This window comes from Cyprinus carpio, chromosome B10 (genome assembly GCF_018340385.1).
Source record: "Cyprinus carpio isolate SPL01 chromosome B10, ASM1834038v1, whole genome shotgun sequence".
NCBI lineage: Eukaryota > Metazoa > Chordata > Actinopteri > Cypriniformes > Cyprinidae > Cyprinus > Cyprinus carpio.
Window position 1 is genome coordinate 21,166,789 of NC_056606.1, and position 15,225 is coordinate 21,182,013.

The 15,225-nt window shown below is 36.6% G+C and overlaps 1 protein-coding gene across 1 annotated transcript; it reads left to right on the forward strand.

Annotated features, from left to right (window-relative positions):
* The first annotated feature begins 12,058 nt into the window (after positions 1-12,058).
* LOC122134053 (elongation of very long chain fatty acids protein 7-like) lies at positions 12,059-14,925 on the forward strand. Its single transcript, XM_042733241.1, has 8 exons — positions 12,059-12,209; positions 12,688-12,780; positions 12,868-13,058; positions 13,152-13,232; positions 13,328-13,384; positions 13,477-13,582; positions 14,063-14,199; positions 14,314-14,925. Exons 2-8 carry the CDS (start codon positions 12,714-12,716, stop codon positions 14,524-14,526), a joined length of 852 nt encoding a protein of 283 aa, XP_042589175.1. The 5' UTR covers positions 12,059-12,209; positions 12,688-12,713; the 3' UTR covers positions 14,527-14,925.
* Positions 14,926-15,225: the final 300 nt, after the last annotated feature.

Below are 15,225 nucleotides of genomic sequence, written 5' to 3' on the forward strand. Positions count from 1 at the left end.
CTATACTGGTAATTGGTTGCCTTCTGTTGTTGGCTTGTTAAAACCACAAATGGAACATGTCCCAAAACACACTACAGGAATCCATTTTTTAATGATTTTAATGTTTAAAAGTGATGGTTTCTATTGTTTTCTTCTAGTTTGTGGCTTGGTCTTAGAGACTTAGGAGTCCTCTTCACTACTCCTAATGTTTCACAGATTTAGGAGGTAGTTTTAGTGCTAAAATGCTTTGTGAAATACTCTTAGAGCAAACATTTTATTAATACCATTCTTTTTAAGATTTTCTCCTAAATCGGCAAGTTATGAGCTACTTTTAGCATAAAGATGTTTTGTGAATATGGGCCTGAGTTCCTCTTTCATATTCAAATATATGAAGTAAAGTATGTTAACAGAATGGATATGTTGATTACATCCATTAACGTGCTATGAAGATAATTGTTTTAGGATTTTCCTCAGCATAAGGATGGATAATCAAACCTTTTGATGATCTATAATCTTGCTTTCTCTAGTGGAAAAAGTCATCTTGTCTGAATCAGGAGAGATATGCAGCGATAAAGCACTGTTTGCAAACCAAAACCAGTCCAGAACAGCTCTAAACAAATATGTAGGTTGATTTTGATGTGAGAGGAATACAGGGGATGGACTTTTTCACTGGAGTAAGTGTTATTATGGATTTGTATTTTGGCCAGAATCACTGGTTTTAAGTTAAAACCTTTTAATGATGGATTTGTTTCTTAGAAACATACAGCTTTTGGCTTCACAAGATGTTAATTTTTGGACTGGAGTAATGTGTTTTGCTTGTGAATTATTGTGATGTTTTTATCAACTGTTTAGACTCTCATTCTGACGGCACCCATTCACTGCAGAGGATCCATTGGTGAGCAAGTGATGTAATGCTAAATTTCTCCAAATCTGTTCTTATGAAGAAACAAACTCATCTACATCTTGGATCGATTCATTTTGGATGATTCATTTGTGAATAATCGATGTTGTGCTAATTTTTAGTTTAAGAGACCACTGCATCAATATTTTCAAATATGTCAAATGACGGGCATAATTAACCAAATTATTACACAAACTATCATTATAAATCATTTTAGTGCAGCGTCTATCTCAAAGCATTCGGTGTTGGAAGGAAGAAAACGTGATGTACTAAATGACATTTTTTTATATATCTGTAAACAAACACAATTTGTCACTAAAGTGAAGAACAATAAAACAATGCAAGATTAACGAAACAGATGTAGGAACCAAAACAGAGATGTCTAGAAGCATCTGCTGTGATCCTCAGGGACTGATGCTGGACTCCAGAGAGACAAATGCATCAGAACATGGAAAATCACATCGTATCGTGGAGTAAACCTGCACAGAAAGGGAAATCTGCAGTAAGGGCCCAGCATCATCAGCTATACGGTTTCTACAGGTCATAAAAAAATCTTTTTGCATTATTTCAGTATGATTTACGAAAAACACAGGACAGGCCTAATTTGTACATACTTCTCATGAAAAGTTTTTGATCTGCTGAAATGATGTTTATATATTCTATTTATAATATTTATTAATATTATTAACATTTATTAATTTGATTTCATTTATTTGTCTTTTATTTTTAGATTTTAAGATTTAATTTTAGTTTGTTTTAATCATTTTATTGCATACTATTTCTAATGTTTTTAAATTTCTCATCTAATATTTCTGTTTTATTTCATTTTAGCTTTATTGCAATAAAGAAAATGGTGTCTTAATTTGAATTAACAATAACAACACTGGTTTACATGTGGCTTCCTTTACAGTACAAAACATGCTAATTTGATGATTAACATGTACAAACATGTCATTTTGAAGCAGACAGTGAGCAAGCATTATCAAATGTCCAGCAGGCATGTGAACTTCTTCAATAGTGTTTAAAAGGCATCCCAGGATGCAACTTGTGTTATATTGCTCCCAAAATGTCAGTTCAAGTCAATTTTTGGTTCCTAAAATGAAAATTTTATAGATGCTACCGTTAATTTGGATTCACACTCTAGATGATTAAATCAGATCAGAGTGCTTATACTGTTCAGTAATGGTTCAGTTCTGATGTCCCGGACAGTTGGCATGGCTGCAGTCTGTATTCATAGATCCAGGGATGAATAAAGGCTCATTAGAGGACAAAGTGCATCTCTGACATGAGAAACTGCTACTGGACAGTGATGAATTCTGGGATATGTGGCTTCTCTGACTGTGATTCATTGTATATGGGCTGCACAGTTCTGTTTCTGTCTCAGTGTCCTGTGAGTGCTACGTTACAGGTGCATTGTGGGTAATACAGTCATTCTGAACACAGTAGGATCTCTGCAGGGTTAATGGGACGGCATGCTGCTGCGGTTGAACCGGAAAACAGCCGACCGGGGACATTCAGAGAAAGATGATTGTTTTGGGATGGATCTGACAACGCCATGCCAGTCTTTTCTATAGAGGATGAGTGATTATGATGAAATGGGATGGAAAAATGGCCTGGAATAGAACTACAGGAGTTTAGAGGATGTGGGAAAGATTTCAGAGCACCAAAAAGATTCCGTGAGTCAGTCACACACTCTCTTTCTGGTGTTTTTTGTCTGATTCTATGAGCTTATGTGAATGAGATGATGAATATTCGCATCTCATTATCAGGTTGCCAGGCAACACAGAGTTTTGATGCTGCACAGTGGTGTCACTATGGGATGCAGGAGCATTTAACATGTTCTGACTGATGCTGTCAGTCTCGCTCAACAGAGAATATTCGATGAATGAGAAGACATCATTGGTCAGAATGTCACTGAGTTGGATGAGTTCCTCTTCCTGGAGCCGCAGAGCTTCTTTCATTTCCTTCAGCTGCTCTTAAAGGACTCTCTGTCATCCATGTCTGGAGAGTCTGGCTCGGCCTGGGAGGTGAAATCCTGTCAGATGTTGTTGGGAATGCTGAGCAGGGCATTGGCTGTCCATGAAGACGTGTTCCAGAGAGAAGCGAGACGCTGGCTCAGGGGCCGGTTGTAGACGGAGCCCAGGAGGGAGTCGGGATGATCCTGCAGTCCCGGGATCATCAGCGATGGGAAGGTTTCATACAGGAGAGCCTCTCCAGTCCCAAAAACTTTAAGGGAAGCTGCAGTTGCCTTTGACGGAGATACTCCTCGCCCTCTTAATTTCTACAGGTTTAATGAAATAGTAAAAATTGCAGGTTTTATAAAAGCATTAATAAAGCTCTTATGATAAAATGATGGGCAAAAATGGAAAACTCTTAAATGAATCTGTGTATCAAAATAGATCTTTGGATGAATCTCATTAAAATGGTCCAAGTCATATTTCACCCGAAATTCAAAAGGAAATAAATAACAAAAAGACAAATTAATGTATTTTCTGACCATTGAGATTTTTTATATTGTGATATTTTTGTAAAAAAATTAAGACATTTTCCTACCAAATCTCTATAATTCCCATTATTCTCAGTGATGATTCTTATTAGATCATTACTGTCAAACTGGTTTTTAATTATTTTATTTAAATCAGCATAATTTAAAAGTACATCAACATTATTATTATGTAAATAATATATGTACAAAATTGCATTAAAATATTGTATATTAAAATAATTCAGAGTTTTTTTTTTCATTATGGTAATGACTCAGCTTAATTATGGGGTGAAATATAGCCTGTATTGATTCTGATAATTATTTTTCTTATGGCCAATAATCAATATGAGGGCTAATGATAGAATATATACATTTTTGCCATTTTTTTAAACAACTTTCATAAGGTCCAATCTAGAATTTGACATGCTAAAAGTAAAATCAGGAATAAAAACATAAAACTGTGTTACAAAATATAAAAAATCTTTAAAAAGTTTAATGTTTAATACTAATGTAAAGAAATAAGCCCTGATATAGTCTGTAATAAATTTTGACCTAGTCAGACCAGTGTAGTTGTTAACTTTAAAAAATTAAAAAATAAAATAAAATATAAATATTAGATAACAATAATCTTAAAAAAAGAAACGGTGATTAGAAACTGAACTGAAATAAAGTAAGTTTATGTACTAACATTACTAAAACTAAAAAAAAAACCTCTGAAATAAAAACAAATTAAACCAATATAGAAATATTTTGTGGTTTAGTATTTTAAATCAAATTAAAAGTTAAAATGTTATTAATAACTAATAAAAACACCAAAAGAACAACAAAATATCTAAAACTTAAATTAAAAGTCCATTGAAAATAGAAAATAAAAACTAATTCAAAATATTATAAATAATATGAATAATACTGAAATAGCTCTGAACCACACCAGGGGCCTGTTCCACAAAACAAGCTTCCAAAATAAGACAGGCTTCCAAAATATGACAGGATGAGCTGCGAGAGACCCCACGCTTCACCATCTGTGGTCTGGTCTTGTCTGTGAAGATCCTTCAGCCATCCCTGAAAAGAATAGATGTGTTTATTAAAGTTGAACCTTTTTTTTTTTTTTAAATGACTTTATTTTGCATTTGTGTAGAGCCCAATGAAGTTCGTTTTTCATTTTTACCAAATTAATTTTATGCATGTTTTTTTTTCTCAAATTCTTTGTTTTGCATTTTCATTATGTTTTACATAAAGCATGTCTAATTTACTGAAATCATGAAACTTAAACTTTTAACAAACTGTTGTTAAATTGTGTAACAAATGAAATTTTTAGGGGTTCATGAAATTCATTTTATTTCTTCCCCAAATTCTTTATTTTGCATTGAAATTTCTCTGGATTCTGTTTTTATGGTTCAATCCATTTTTATTTTAATATAAATTGAAATTTATGTCTAATAAATTGTCTAATAAATTGAATTAATAAAAATGTAACAATTTAATAATTGTTAAATTAACCGTATGCTGCGTATGCTCTTCTGTGTCCTCCACGCCACAAGGGTGCACTATTTTGTTTTTTAAATTGTGTTTTAAAATAAAACAGCACATCCTTGTGGCGCGGCTGACACAGAAGAGCATACACAGCATACGGTGATACGGAGAGACACAGAGGAGACTGTTGGAAAAAGAATTATTGAATAAAGTCATTATTTTAGTTTTCTTTGCTTACAAAAAGTGTTCCCGTCCCTTCATATAACCCAGATTGCACGTCTGATGGCAGATGGAGTATTCTGACGATGACTTTCATACCTTTTATGGAACTTGAAACTGCTATTTACTTGGCAGTCTATGGGACAGTCTCAAGCCTCCCGGTTTTCATACAAAATATCTTAAATTGTGTTCCGAAGATGAAAGGAGCTTTTACGGGTTTGGTAAGTGATTAATGACAAAATTTTCATTTTAGGGTGGAGTATCCCTTTAAGTCATAACATTGACGATTTAAATAATCATTTAACACGTAATCAAATGAGAATTGAACAATTCCTTTTATTTTTGCCAAACTAAGTGCTGCACAACAGAAGTTTACTGTTACATTTGATACAAATTTGATTTATTCATCCAACATTTTCCAAATTCCATGACATTCCACATTATTGGCAGGGTTATGGACCTGTTTTGGTGTGTTTTCCCTCCCCATGTGCTCCGGCACCCAGTTTCTTCCTTGTTTGATTGTGTTCATGTGATTCAGGTGTGTCTTGTCAATTGTCCTCATTACCCCATGTATTTAAGTCCCAGAAGCATCAGGTCTTACATTGTGATGTATGTGTGTCTCCTCCCATTCCTGGTTTGGATTGCCTATTGTGTGGATTCATTAAAGACTGTTTATTCTAATCCACGTCTAATTCCCTCCGACACAGTGCGTGACAGAAGACCCGACCTGAAAAGAAGTTTAATTGTATGTTCCCCTCTGTTTGTTTTCCATGGTTCCATTACCCTTGAGCAGATTTTGCTGCCTTTGTGGAGTGGATACTGGCAAGAAACAGATCACCGTCCACTGTCTGTCCCGATGATGATCTCGCCAGTTCCACTCCTGACCCAGAGCTCAGCCAACCATCACCCTGCTGTGCAGAGCTTAAGCCCGAGCCCACTGATGACAGAGAGCCCGTGCCCACCACTACCAACGAGCCATCGCTGCAAGGAGCGACAGAGCTGAGGATCACCGCAGAGCTGGAGCTGCTGATGATGTCAGTCCAGGTGCGAGAGCCGGCTACAATGCCTGCCACGAGGGAGAATGCCATGGACAGCGAGAGCGTAGTGAGGATTTCCGCCTTCTGCACCATGGCTGAGGATTTGCTTAATGTGTATCTGGGACTGCTGGACTTAGTAGGAGAGGTTTATTGATGTATTTGCTGATATGCCCCATCTCCACCCTGCAGGTCTCCACTCCTTTGGCTGCGCCTCGTCTCTCTGTCCCTCTGGCTCTGTCAGGCTCCTCCTTCCCTTCGGCTCCTCCTCGGTCCTCTGTCGCTCCGGTTCCACCTCTGCCTTCCGGATCCCCGCCTCTGCCTCGTTCACCTGAGCCATCTGCTCCGCCTTGGCCTTCTGGATCCTCCCCGTCACCCTGGCTCATCGGCTCTCCGCCTCAGGCTCCTCCGCCACCTGCTCTGCCGCTGTTGGTCGGCCCCCTGGAGTCGTTGGCCCTTCCTCCATGGCTCCTCCCTCTGTCGGCTCCACCGTGGGTCACCATTATGGCTGTGGCCTGGGTCCTGCTTGGCTCCTCCTGCTCCAAGGCCCTCCGGGACCCAGTTTCTTCCTTGTTTGATTGTGTTCATGTGATTCAGGTGTGTCTTGTCTATTGTCCTCATACCCTCATGTAATTAAGTCTCAGTCTGTGCGTTCTGTCTTTTTCGGGTCTTACATTGTGATGTACGTGTGTCTTCTCCCATTGCTGGTTTGTATTGCCCCTAGTGTAGATTCATTAACAACTGTTTATTCTAATCTATGTCTCCATCGTTCACTCTGACACAGTGTGTGACAATTATGACTGAATTCCGATTTTAAGTAAGGCCCTTTGTGTGGTTCTGTGCACCTCACCAGGAAGCCAGAGGAGTTGTCCAGCAGGCAGCGGAGACGACAGCAGAAGCTTCTCTCCAGGAAGGACAAGTTCTTTGCAGAACCAGCAGACAGTGAGAGGATTCCTCCAATTAACATTTACATAAATCACATTTATATCATCCACCAGGGACACAGTTCAGGTTCATTCTGCTGTTAATAGGAGGTTCTGTAGCTGCCTCAGTGAGCATTAATGGAATGTACATGTAAATGTACATTCCATTTTTTTTCAAGCAAAAAAACAGCATCACCAACATCAGTTTGATTTAAAAAAATCATAATATACTGTGCTTAATTCCTGTTTAAGGATTATATGTTAGGATAACATATTTTAGGATACTGTTCAAAAATTTGGAGAGTAAGATTTTAGAATGATTTTGACTCACCAAAGCTGCATTTATTTTATTTTATTGGTAATTGAAATAAAAGCATTAAAACTGTAACAAGCTACAGTGATATATTCTAGTTACAGTAAGTGCAAATATTGATAAATTCTGTTTACACAAAAATATCAGCATATTCTTTGGCAACAGGTGTGTAAATAAAGTTAGGTGGCAGATATTTACACTCTAGTAATGTAGTACATTATAAAACAGTATGCAATAACATATTGAGTGTAAATTATCATATTTATAAATTTTATTAGATGAATGCAAGAGCTCACAATGATTGTAATCCTGACTCAAAAGAGAGCTGGCATGAATAATTGTCAGGTATAAAGTGCAGTTTCATATTCATAGACTGAGTGAGTGTCTGTAGGACAGCAGGAGGACTGATTATGGAATAGCAAATAAAGACAGTTCCCTGTATGATGTGGAGATCAAGAAAACCTAGTGTTTGGAGCACTCTAGTGGACATAATGAGACAGGTCAGGAATAAACTTCATCAGTTACTACATCAAAGGTATGAGAAAATCTACACACCTTAACAACCACATAACAATGTCTTGGCAACCACTCAGAACACCCTAATAAAGGTACAAGTTAGACTTTAAAGAGATGAGTCCATCTTCAAGTTGTTTCAAACCTGTATTAGTTTCTGTTGAGCACAAAAAAGATATTTTGAAAAATGTTGGTAACTAAACCACTGACTTCCATAGTACGGAAAAACAAAAACAAATTGCCTACCGTCAACTGTTTGGTTACCAACATTCTTCAAAATATCATCTTTTACCTTTAGAAATCCATAACAGGTTGAAAACAACTTCATGGTGAATAAATGATGACAGATTTTCATTTTTGGGTGAACTATCTCTTTAATATGCAATAAAAACATTATATAATGTTACATAACACAGTATATGGACTGATGTACAATATGTGTTTACCCAGACAAATGAATTTATTAGGTAAATTTCAAGATGCTTGTCTTAACTCTAAGAAACGGATTATTTCTGTAAGTTTAAGTAGTTTATCACTACCTAAACCAATATAAACTGATAGACGGTGTTATCATTCTGAGGCATTAGACATTGATAAGAACAAATCATTTCAACATCACAGGAAATCTATGGTATGTGACAACACTGCATTTATCTGATGCTCCTTTGATGATTCATTTCCTATATTACTCAGCGTTCTGATTGCTTGTATATGCTGTAGTTCTTTGTCTGTGGATATTATACTCCTCTAAAATGTAATGGGGTAAAACAATCTGCTCTTTGCTGATTGGTTAAGACTGAACCTATGGTATTTGAGGCATTTGAGAAGAGTTTAAGGAAAGATGCTTGGTTATCCAGGCCGTTTAGTCAACAACACCAGTTAAACTTTGGTTCTATTTCTAGTACAGAATACTTTACTCTAGAGAAATCATGAATTCCATCAGCCCAAAATATCAATCTTAATGTAAACATTAATTTCCTTCATTTTTTAACTCTGACTAGTTCATATTCATAATAACCAAGAGAAAGTCCATCTAAAAACTCTAAATGGCTACATAGCGCTTTCAGGGATGTATCATTATATTACTTAACATATTACTGTATATTACTGTGTTTAACAAGGTGTCACAAAACAGCCCAATGTTAACTTTAACTTTACCCGCTGAACCTGATTTATTAGTAACATATTTCACATTTTTGTGATGTCACAACCGCCTTTGTTTATTTCAAGTGTTTGTACTAACTATAAAGCATTTTTGTACAAGGGTTTAAGGTACTTTATACTGAATGTCAACCCCTGAGAGATGTAAAGTACACTGAAATACATAATTATGTGCTTATTTTATTTTTATTATTATCATTTACCATATGGAGTAAGATGATAAAACTGGAGCATAGACATAAGGTGATAAGACTGAAAATGAATAGCAGTCATTAACCCAGTGAATTTAGTCCAGAAATTTAATTATACACTGAACATAATAATACTAATAATAGTAGTAATAATAATAATTTTCACTCAAAAATTGCTATATTTCACAAATAATTATAAAGAAATGGAAAGCAACACATCAGATTTTAAGAAAGACTGACTTTTTTGTAAAACATTCCAATTAACTTTATTTGATTTACTTAGATCTATTTCCCTTTTTATTTCTTGGTTTTCAACCTTTGGAGAGTCTGGAACCACCACTAATAGGTTACAGATTTAGAAATGTCATGAAAATAAAAGAAAATTTTAGATATTTTATTGCCTATGTCTTTGTTGTGTGTATATATAATCTCCATGGACCTCTGATCGAAAACCCTGATACTAGACAATAAGACAATAGTTTGAGGATATGTAAGCGGGACGCAAGCACGTCGCGATGATTCTGGCGCCGTCCTGCCAGAGCTCGACTAGCCGGTTAAACTGAGCAAGAACAGCAACACCCAAGTTTCTGTAATCACTTCATTCAGATTTATCTACTCTATCAAAACATTTTTTGTGTTGCTGTCATTTCTGAAGTGAACAGACTTGACTTGTGGAAAGAAACATTCCATCAACAACTGTTTTTGGCTACACTGGGTTCTTAAGTTGAGCTATGTGATTCTTTGGAGATAAAATGTTCTTGATGTCACATTGTAGATTTAGTATTTCTAGCCAAAAATTAGCTAAAATTGTAAATTTCCCATCATGAGATATTAAATCCAAATCTTGAATTCAAACTTTTCATTCAATTGTTTTCTTTCAATTAGCACAGGTTGTGTATTTGTTTTTGCAACTGATAGGCCTCATTGATCTGAGCTTGTGCACTTCAGTTTTTGAGAGAAAAAACAAAACATTATTTGTGCATAATTTGTGCAATGTTCACTCAAAAACTGAGCATAAGCTCAGATCAATGAGGCCTATGATCAATCATTTACAAAAAAGAAATAGAAAACCTGTGCTAACTGAAAGAAAACAAGTCGATATAAAGATTGAATACCATTATTTGGTAATGATATAGCATAACATAAAAAAAGCACTTTTTTGTAGACCGGCCATTTTAGACCAGGAATACCACAAGTGTAACAAAGTGGGGAAAAATCCCCAGAAAGTAGAAAAAGGAAGTTGAATACCATGTACGAGCAAAGTCAGTAAGTTTTAGTATAATGCGACAACAATGCGACAAACTAGCAATCTTGGGAAAAAGAATCTCCACACAACATGCACTGATACAATTCTTATTTTTTTTTTTTCAATTGTATTTATTTTATTTTTTGTTTTCTCAGAATGTAAGGCCACATTTAGAGCCTTTTTATTTTTTTTTATTTTGTATTTGAAATCATTGTCACAGCTCAGGTATGTTCAGGGTTTCAGAGGCTGTTGTGTTTCTCAACACGTTCATAGAAACATGCTCATGTGCACTATTGAAATCCTAAGACCCAAAATGAAATATAAGTCTCTCAAAAGCTTATTAAAAGGATCTTGTATTCATTCTGCATTTGCATTTTGTTTTTAAATTTTTTCATGCATTTGATCTTGATCATGTTGAATTTTTGTTTTTGATTATTAAACTAAATTTAAAGAGCCAGGAGTTTAATAGAAGCATTCCTTCACAATGAGCAATTTACAAAACATGTGTTTTCATAATGCATATACTAATTATGATGACAAATATTATGAAGTCATATAGAAACACTGGGATCACTAGGCCTGTATTTTCACTTCTTTTCTCTGGTTAACATACACCCTTCTTTTTCCACTCGTAGCATAGTTTTATTATTCACACCCAACGGTGTACGACTCTTCTATTGTGCCATAATGACTCTGAAAGCAACAGAGCCCCTCTGCTCATTCACACATCTAATGGTCTTCACTGATGGGGTGACCCAGCCCTGAAACTGAAACCAGGGTGAAGACTCACACACAAAGGGTGAATCACACACAAACACTTCACATCAAAGTAAAAATAAACAATAAATAAATGATAATGTTTAACGGGGGGAAAAATCATATACAGTCCCCCTTCATTCTTATTATTGCAATGTTTTATCCTGCATTTAGTTTAATTTTTCTGTCTTTTCTGTATTATCTGTTGGGTAAAATCGTGGCATGTTGTCACAAGGGGTCAATGGGTGTCTTTTTCCATGGGATATAACAGTGTTCAATATATAATGTGTGACCCTGGACCACAAAAGCAGTCTTAAGTAGCACGGGTATATTTGTAGCAATGTTAGCATGTTCAAGATATTTTGTAATTTTCCTACCATAAATATAGGCCTATCAAAACTTATTTTTTTATTAGTAATATGCATTGCTGAGAACTTCATTTGGACAACTTTGAAAGCGATTTCCACAATATTTTCTCAACATTTTCATTTTTATTTTATTTATTTATTTTGCACCTCATATTCTAGATTTTCAAATAGTTGTATCTCAGCCAAATATTGTCCTTTCCTGATAGGACAGAAGAGATTGATGTATAAATCTCAGATTGATGTATAAACCGTTTTTTTATTATTTTTTTATTCTGAGGTGAAAAGGACCATTTTTTCGTTAAGGTCACCTTGAAAACATGTTCAGTCAGCATGTTTTGCTTTTTCAGTTTTGTAGCATTAAGCAGGGTGCAAATATAATGTCACACACCTGCTGGTGACATTCGTACAGCGTTCCGCTCATATTTTCATACAGGTCACCGTGGAAACGCCAATGAGCGCGCGCCTCAAAGTTTCGACCTAAATTCCGGAAGTTTCATGCGACGGAACCTCCATATATGAATAATTGTGGGAGGAGCCACGCTTACAGGTGTATAAGTCCTGCCGTTTTAAATGAGTCATGCAATTGATACACCAGCAGCCGAGCGAAGGAGGGAGAGCGTGGAGGGAGCGCAACCTCGGGTTTTAAGGTTTGGGGTTTTATTTTTTAGTGGCTGTCGCACCAGGATTCGTATTTATTCGATTTTAGGAATTCCCGTTTAAGTAGACCTGGCTGTTTTGAAGCGCTTTTATGACGTTTAGAAGCGTTTAATCTGTTATTCTGAGTTCAAATGCTGAACATGAGTGAAATCATCTGGAATCTACAGGGGTTTCACGTCTTTCCAGTTGTGTTTGGGAGTGGTTTGGATGGGTTAGTCTTTTTGGGAGTGGCATCACTAGTGCTTCATATGAGTTTATTTTTTTTTTTATTTTTTTTATTTGTTTATTTATTTCCTTTTTATTGATTGGAAGTTTTATGGCACAGGCTTGATTTGTAACCGTATTTGCATGGAAAAGAGGAAAGCTATGCTACATTAAAGCTAAAACGCATTAATATGGTTATTTTGGTTTACAAATAAGCTTATTTAAATATCTCGTTAGTAATTTGTTCTCCTTTTTGTCCACCAGAAGGGAAACCTAAAGACTCCTTAGATATGACTTCCAACAGCACACTGACCTCAACAGCTGTTCTGCTCTACGATGAGTGGATTAAGGAAGCAGGTGAGTTTGCATCATCAGCACATCTGTGTCTGTAGGATTTCTGTAATTGGCTGTAAAATAAGACATCTTTTTTTGTCCCGCTTGTAGATCCACGGACCGAGAACTGGCTCCTTATGGCAACTCCGTTTCCTCAAACGTTCATCATCACTGCTTACATCTACTTTGTGACGTTGCTGGGACCTCGGCTGATGGAAAACCGCAAGCCCTTCGACCTCAAGCGTCCAATGATCATCTATAACTTCAGCATTGTGGTGTTATCCATCTACTTGATTTACGAGGTCATTGAACATGTTTCATCGTGAGTTTCTAGTGTTTCTCTGTCTCTCTCTATTGTTGTGTGTTTATCAAAATGTGTCTTCTTCCTTTTACAGTTTCTCATGTCAGGCTGGGCGAACGGCTACACCTATAGGTGTGACCTGGTGGATTATTCCAGTTCTCCTCAGGCTCTCAGGGTATGTGAATGGAGCACATTCTTGTGATTGTTCATTTGTTGCCAATGACGCGTGCAACCATTTGACACTTCCTTGTTCTTCTTGTTTCCTTGTAGATGGCATGGACCTGCTGGCTGTACTATTTCTCCAAGTTCATTGAGATGCTTGACACTGTAAGTGGGCTTCTTCTGTGTTCAGAAAATAAACATTAGGTGTCCAGATGGATGATCAATGCTAAACCTCTTCTGTTGTCTTGTCTTCACAGATTTTCTTTGTCCTGAGGAAAAAGAACAGTCAGGTTACTTTCCTTCACGTCTTCCATCACTCCATCATGCCCTTCACCTGGTGGTTTGGGGTCAGATTCGCCGCAGGTAAAGTATTATGGATCATTCAACCAAAAATGACAGTTGTCTCATTCCAAACCCAAAAACTTCAGGTTAACAGAGGTTTCTGTCTCGCCATTGAAAGTCCAGATGAGCAAAACTTCCAAAAGGTCATGACGGCATTGTAAAATGACTCCCAACGAAATGGACGGTTATGTGAAGAGGTTCAATTTAATGTTAGGTTTTAAACCACTTGATTCATTTCAGATGCATTTATGACCTTTTTGGATCCATGTTTTGGGTACCTTTTAATAGAGGTTGAATGATGAACGATCCATTTAAATTCACCCTAAAAAAAGTGCAAATGCAAGCCAAACAGCATGACCTCAAGTTGCTTGACCACTGTGGTCAGCCACTTTACTTGTATGCAAAGCATAAAATGTCTACACAGCTTAATTTCTCATATTTGGATTAAATATTCCTTTAATGAATACTGTTAAATGCTAATGGTATGTTTTGCTTTCTTAGGTGGTCTGGGAACCTTCCATGCCCTGCTGAACTGCATCGTCCATGTCATAATGTACACTTACTATGCTCTCTCCGCCATGGGACCCGCCTATCAGAAGTACCTGTGGTGGAAAAAGTATATGACCACCATCCAGCTGGTAAGTTACCAGCTTATCTACCCATCCCCAGTGTCTTTTGACAAACATCCAGGCTTTTTGATGTTGGAACTCTTAATTGGTTCTAACTCAACCCTTTCTGTTTGTTTGTGTTAGGTTCAGTTTGTGCTAATCACCGTTCACATTGGCCAGTACTTCTTCATGAAGGACTGTCCTTACCAGTTTCCTGTGTTCGTCTACGTCATCGGTTCATATGGGCTGATCTTCCTAGTCCTGTTCCTCAACTTCTACTATCACGCCTACACCAAGGGCAAGAGGCTTCCCAAGATCCTCCAGAACGGAAACTACCTTCTCAAGAAATCTGAGTGATCTTTCCATCGGCCACCCAAACGTGAAGCGCTAACATATTAAGTGGGAATATTCCTTTTTATTTCATCCGTTCAATTTCCACTTCCCTGTTTTATGTTAAAACTAATGTGGAATACACCCACCTTATCACTGGATTTAAGACGTCCGAAAATTGCACACTGGTGTTTCACTAGAGATGCTGGCCTTATTTTTGTCATCTTCACTTAAGGCTTTGAAATGAGCATGGGGTGGGAAGTACAGTGTTTTTGTTCTAATATGCTCTAATTTACCTGTAAATATCACATTTTTCATCTTTGGAATATGATTGAACTGCTGGCCAAATCTAAAAGAGGTTATGAGAGCACAGGGTTTTTTGAAGTTTTTCTAAAAGGGTTTTTGAAGGTTATGTTTTAGTTGTAACTGAATGAGCCAGAGGCCCTTTGACCCTCGAGGAACGCTTGACTGATCTACCTGGTTGTGCTTGAACCTGGAAGTTTACCGCATGCCGCAGAAGTGACATCATCTGAAGTTTTGTCAGTGATTTATGCTGTGTGACTATTTATTCTTTATTTAATGTTGCTGTTTTCTTAATGTGATCTTTTTAAAATGATATTGCTCTGTAGGAATTACTTGTTATGCTTTTATGCTTTACTGATCAGAGATGAGGAAATGGAAGACCAAAACAATGTTGCAGGACTTTTCCTTGTTGTTGTTGTTTTT

Coding starts and splice junctions, on each gene's coding strand:
- LOC122134053 (XM_042733241.1), top strand. CDS start 12,714: ATGACTTCCAACAGCACACTGACCTCAACAGCTGTTCTGCTCTACGAT. Junction 12,781..12,867: donor TGAGTGGATTAAGGAAGCAG/GTGAGTTTGCAT, acceptor TCCCGCTTGTAG/ATCCACGGACCGAGAACTGG. Junction 13,233..13,327: donor GTTCTCCTCAGGCTCTCAGG/GTATGTGAATGG, acceptor GTTTCCTTGTAG/ATGGCATGGACCTGCTGGCT.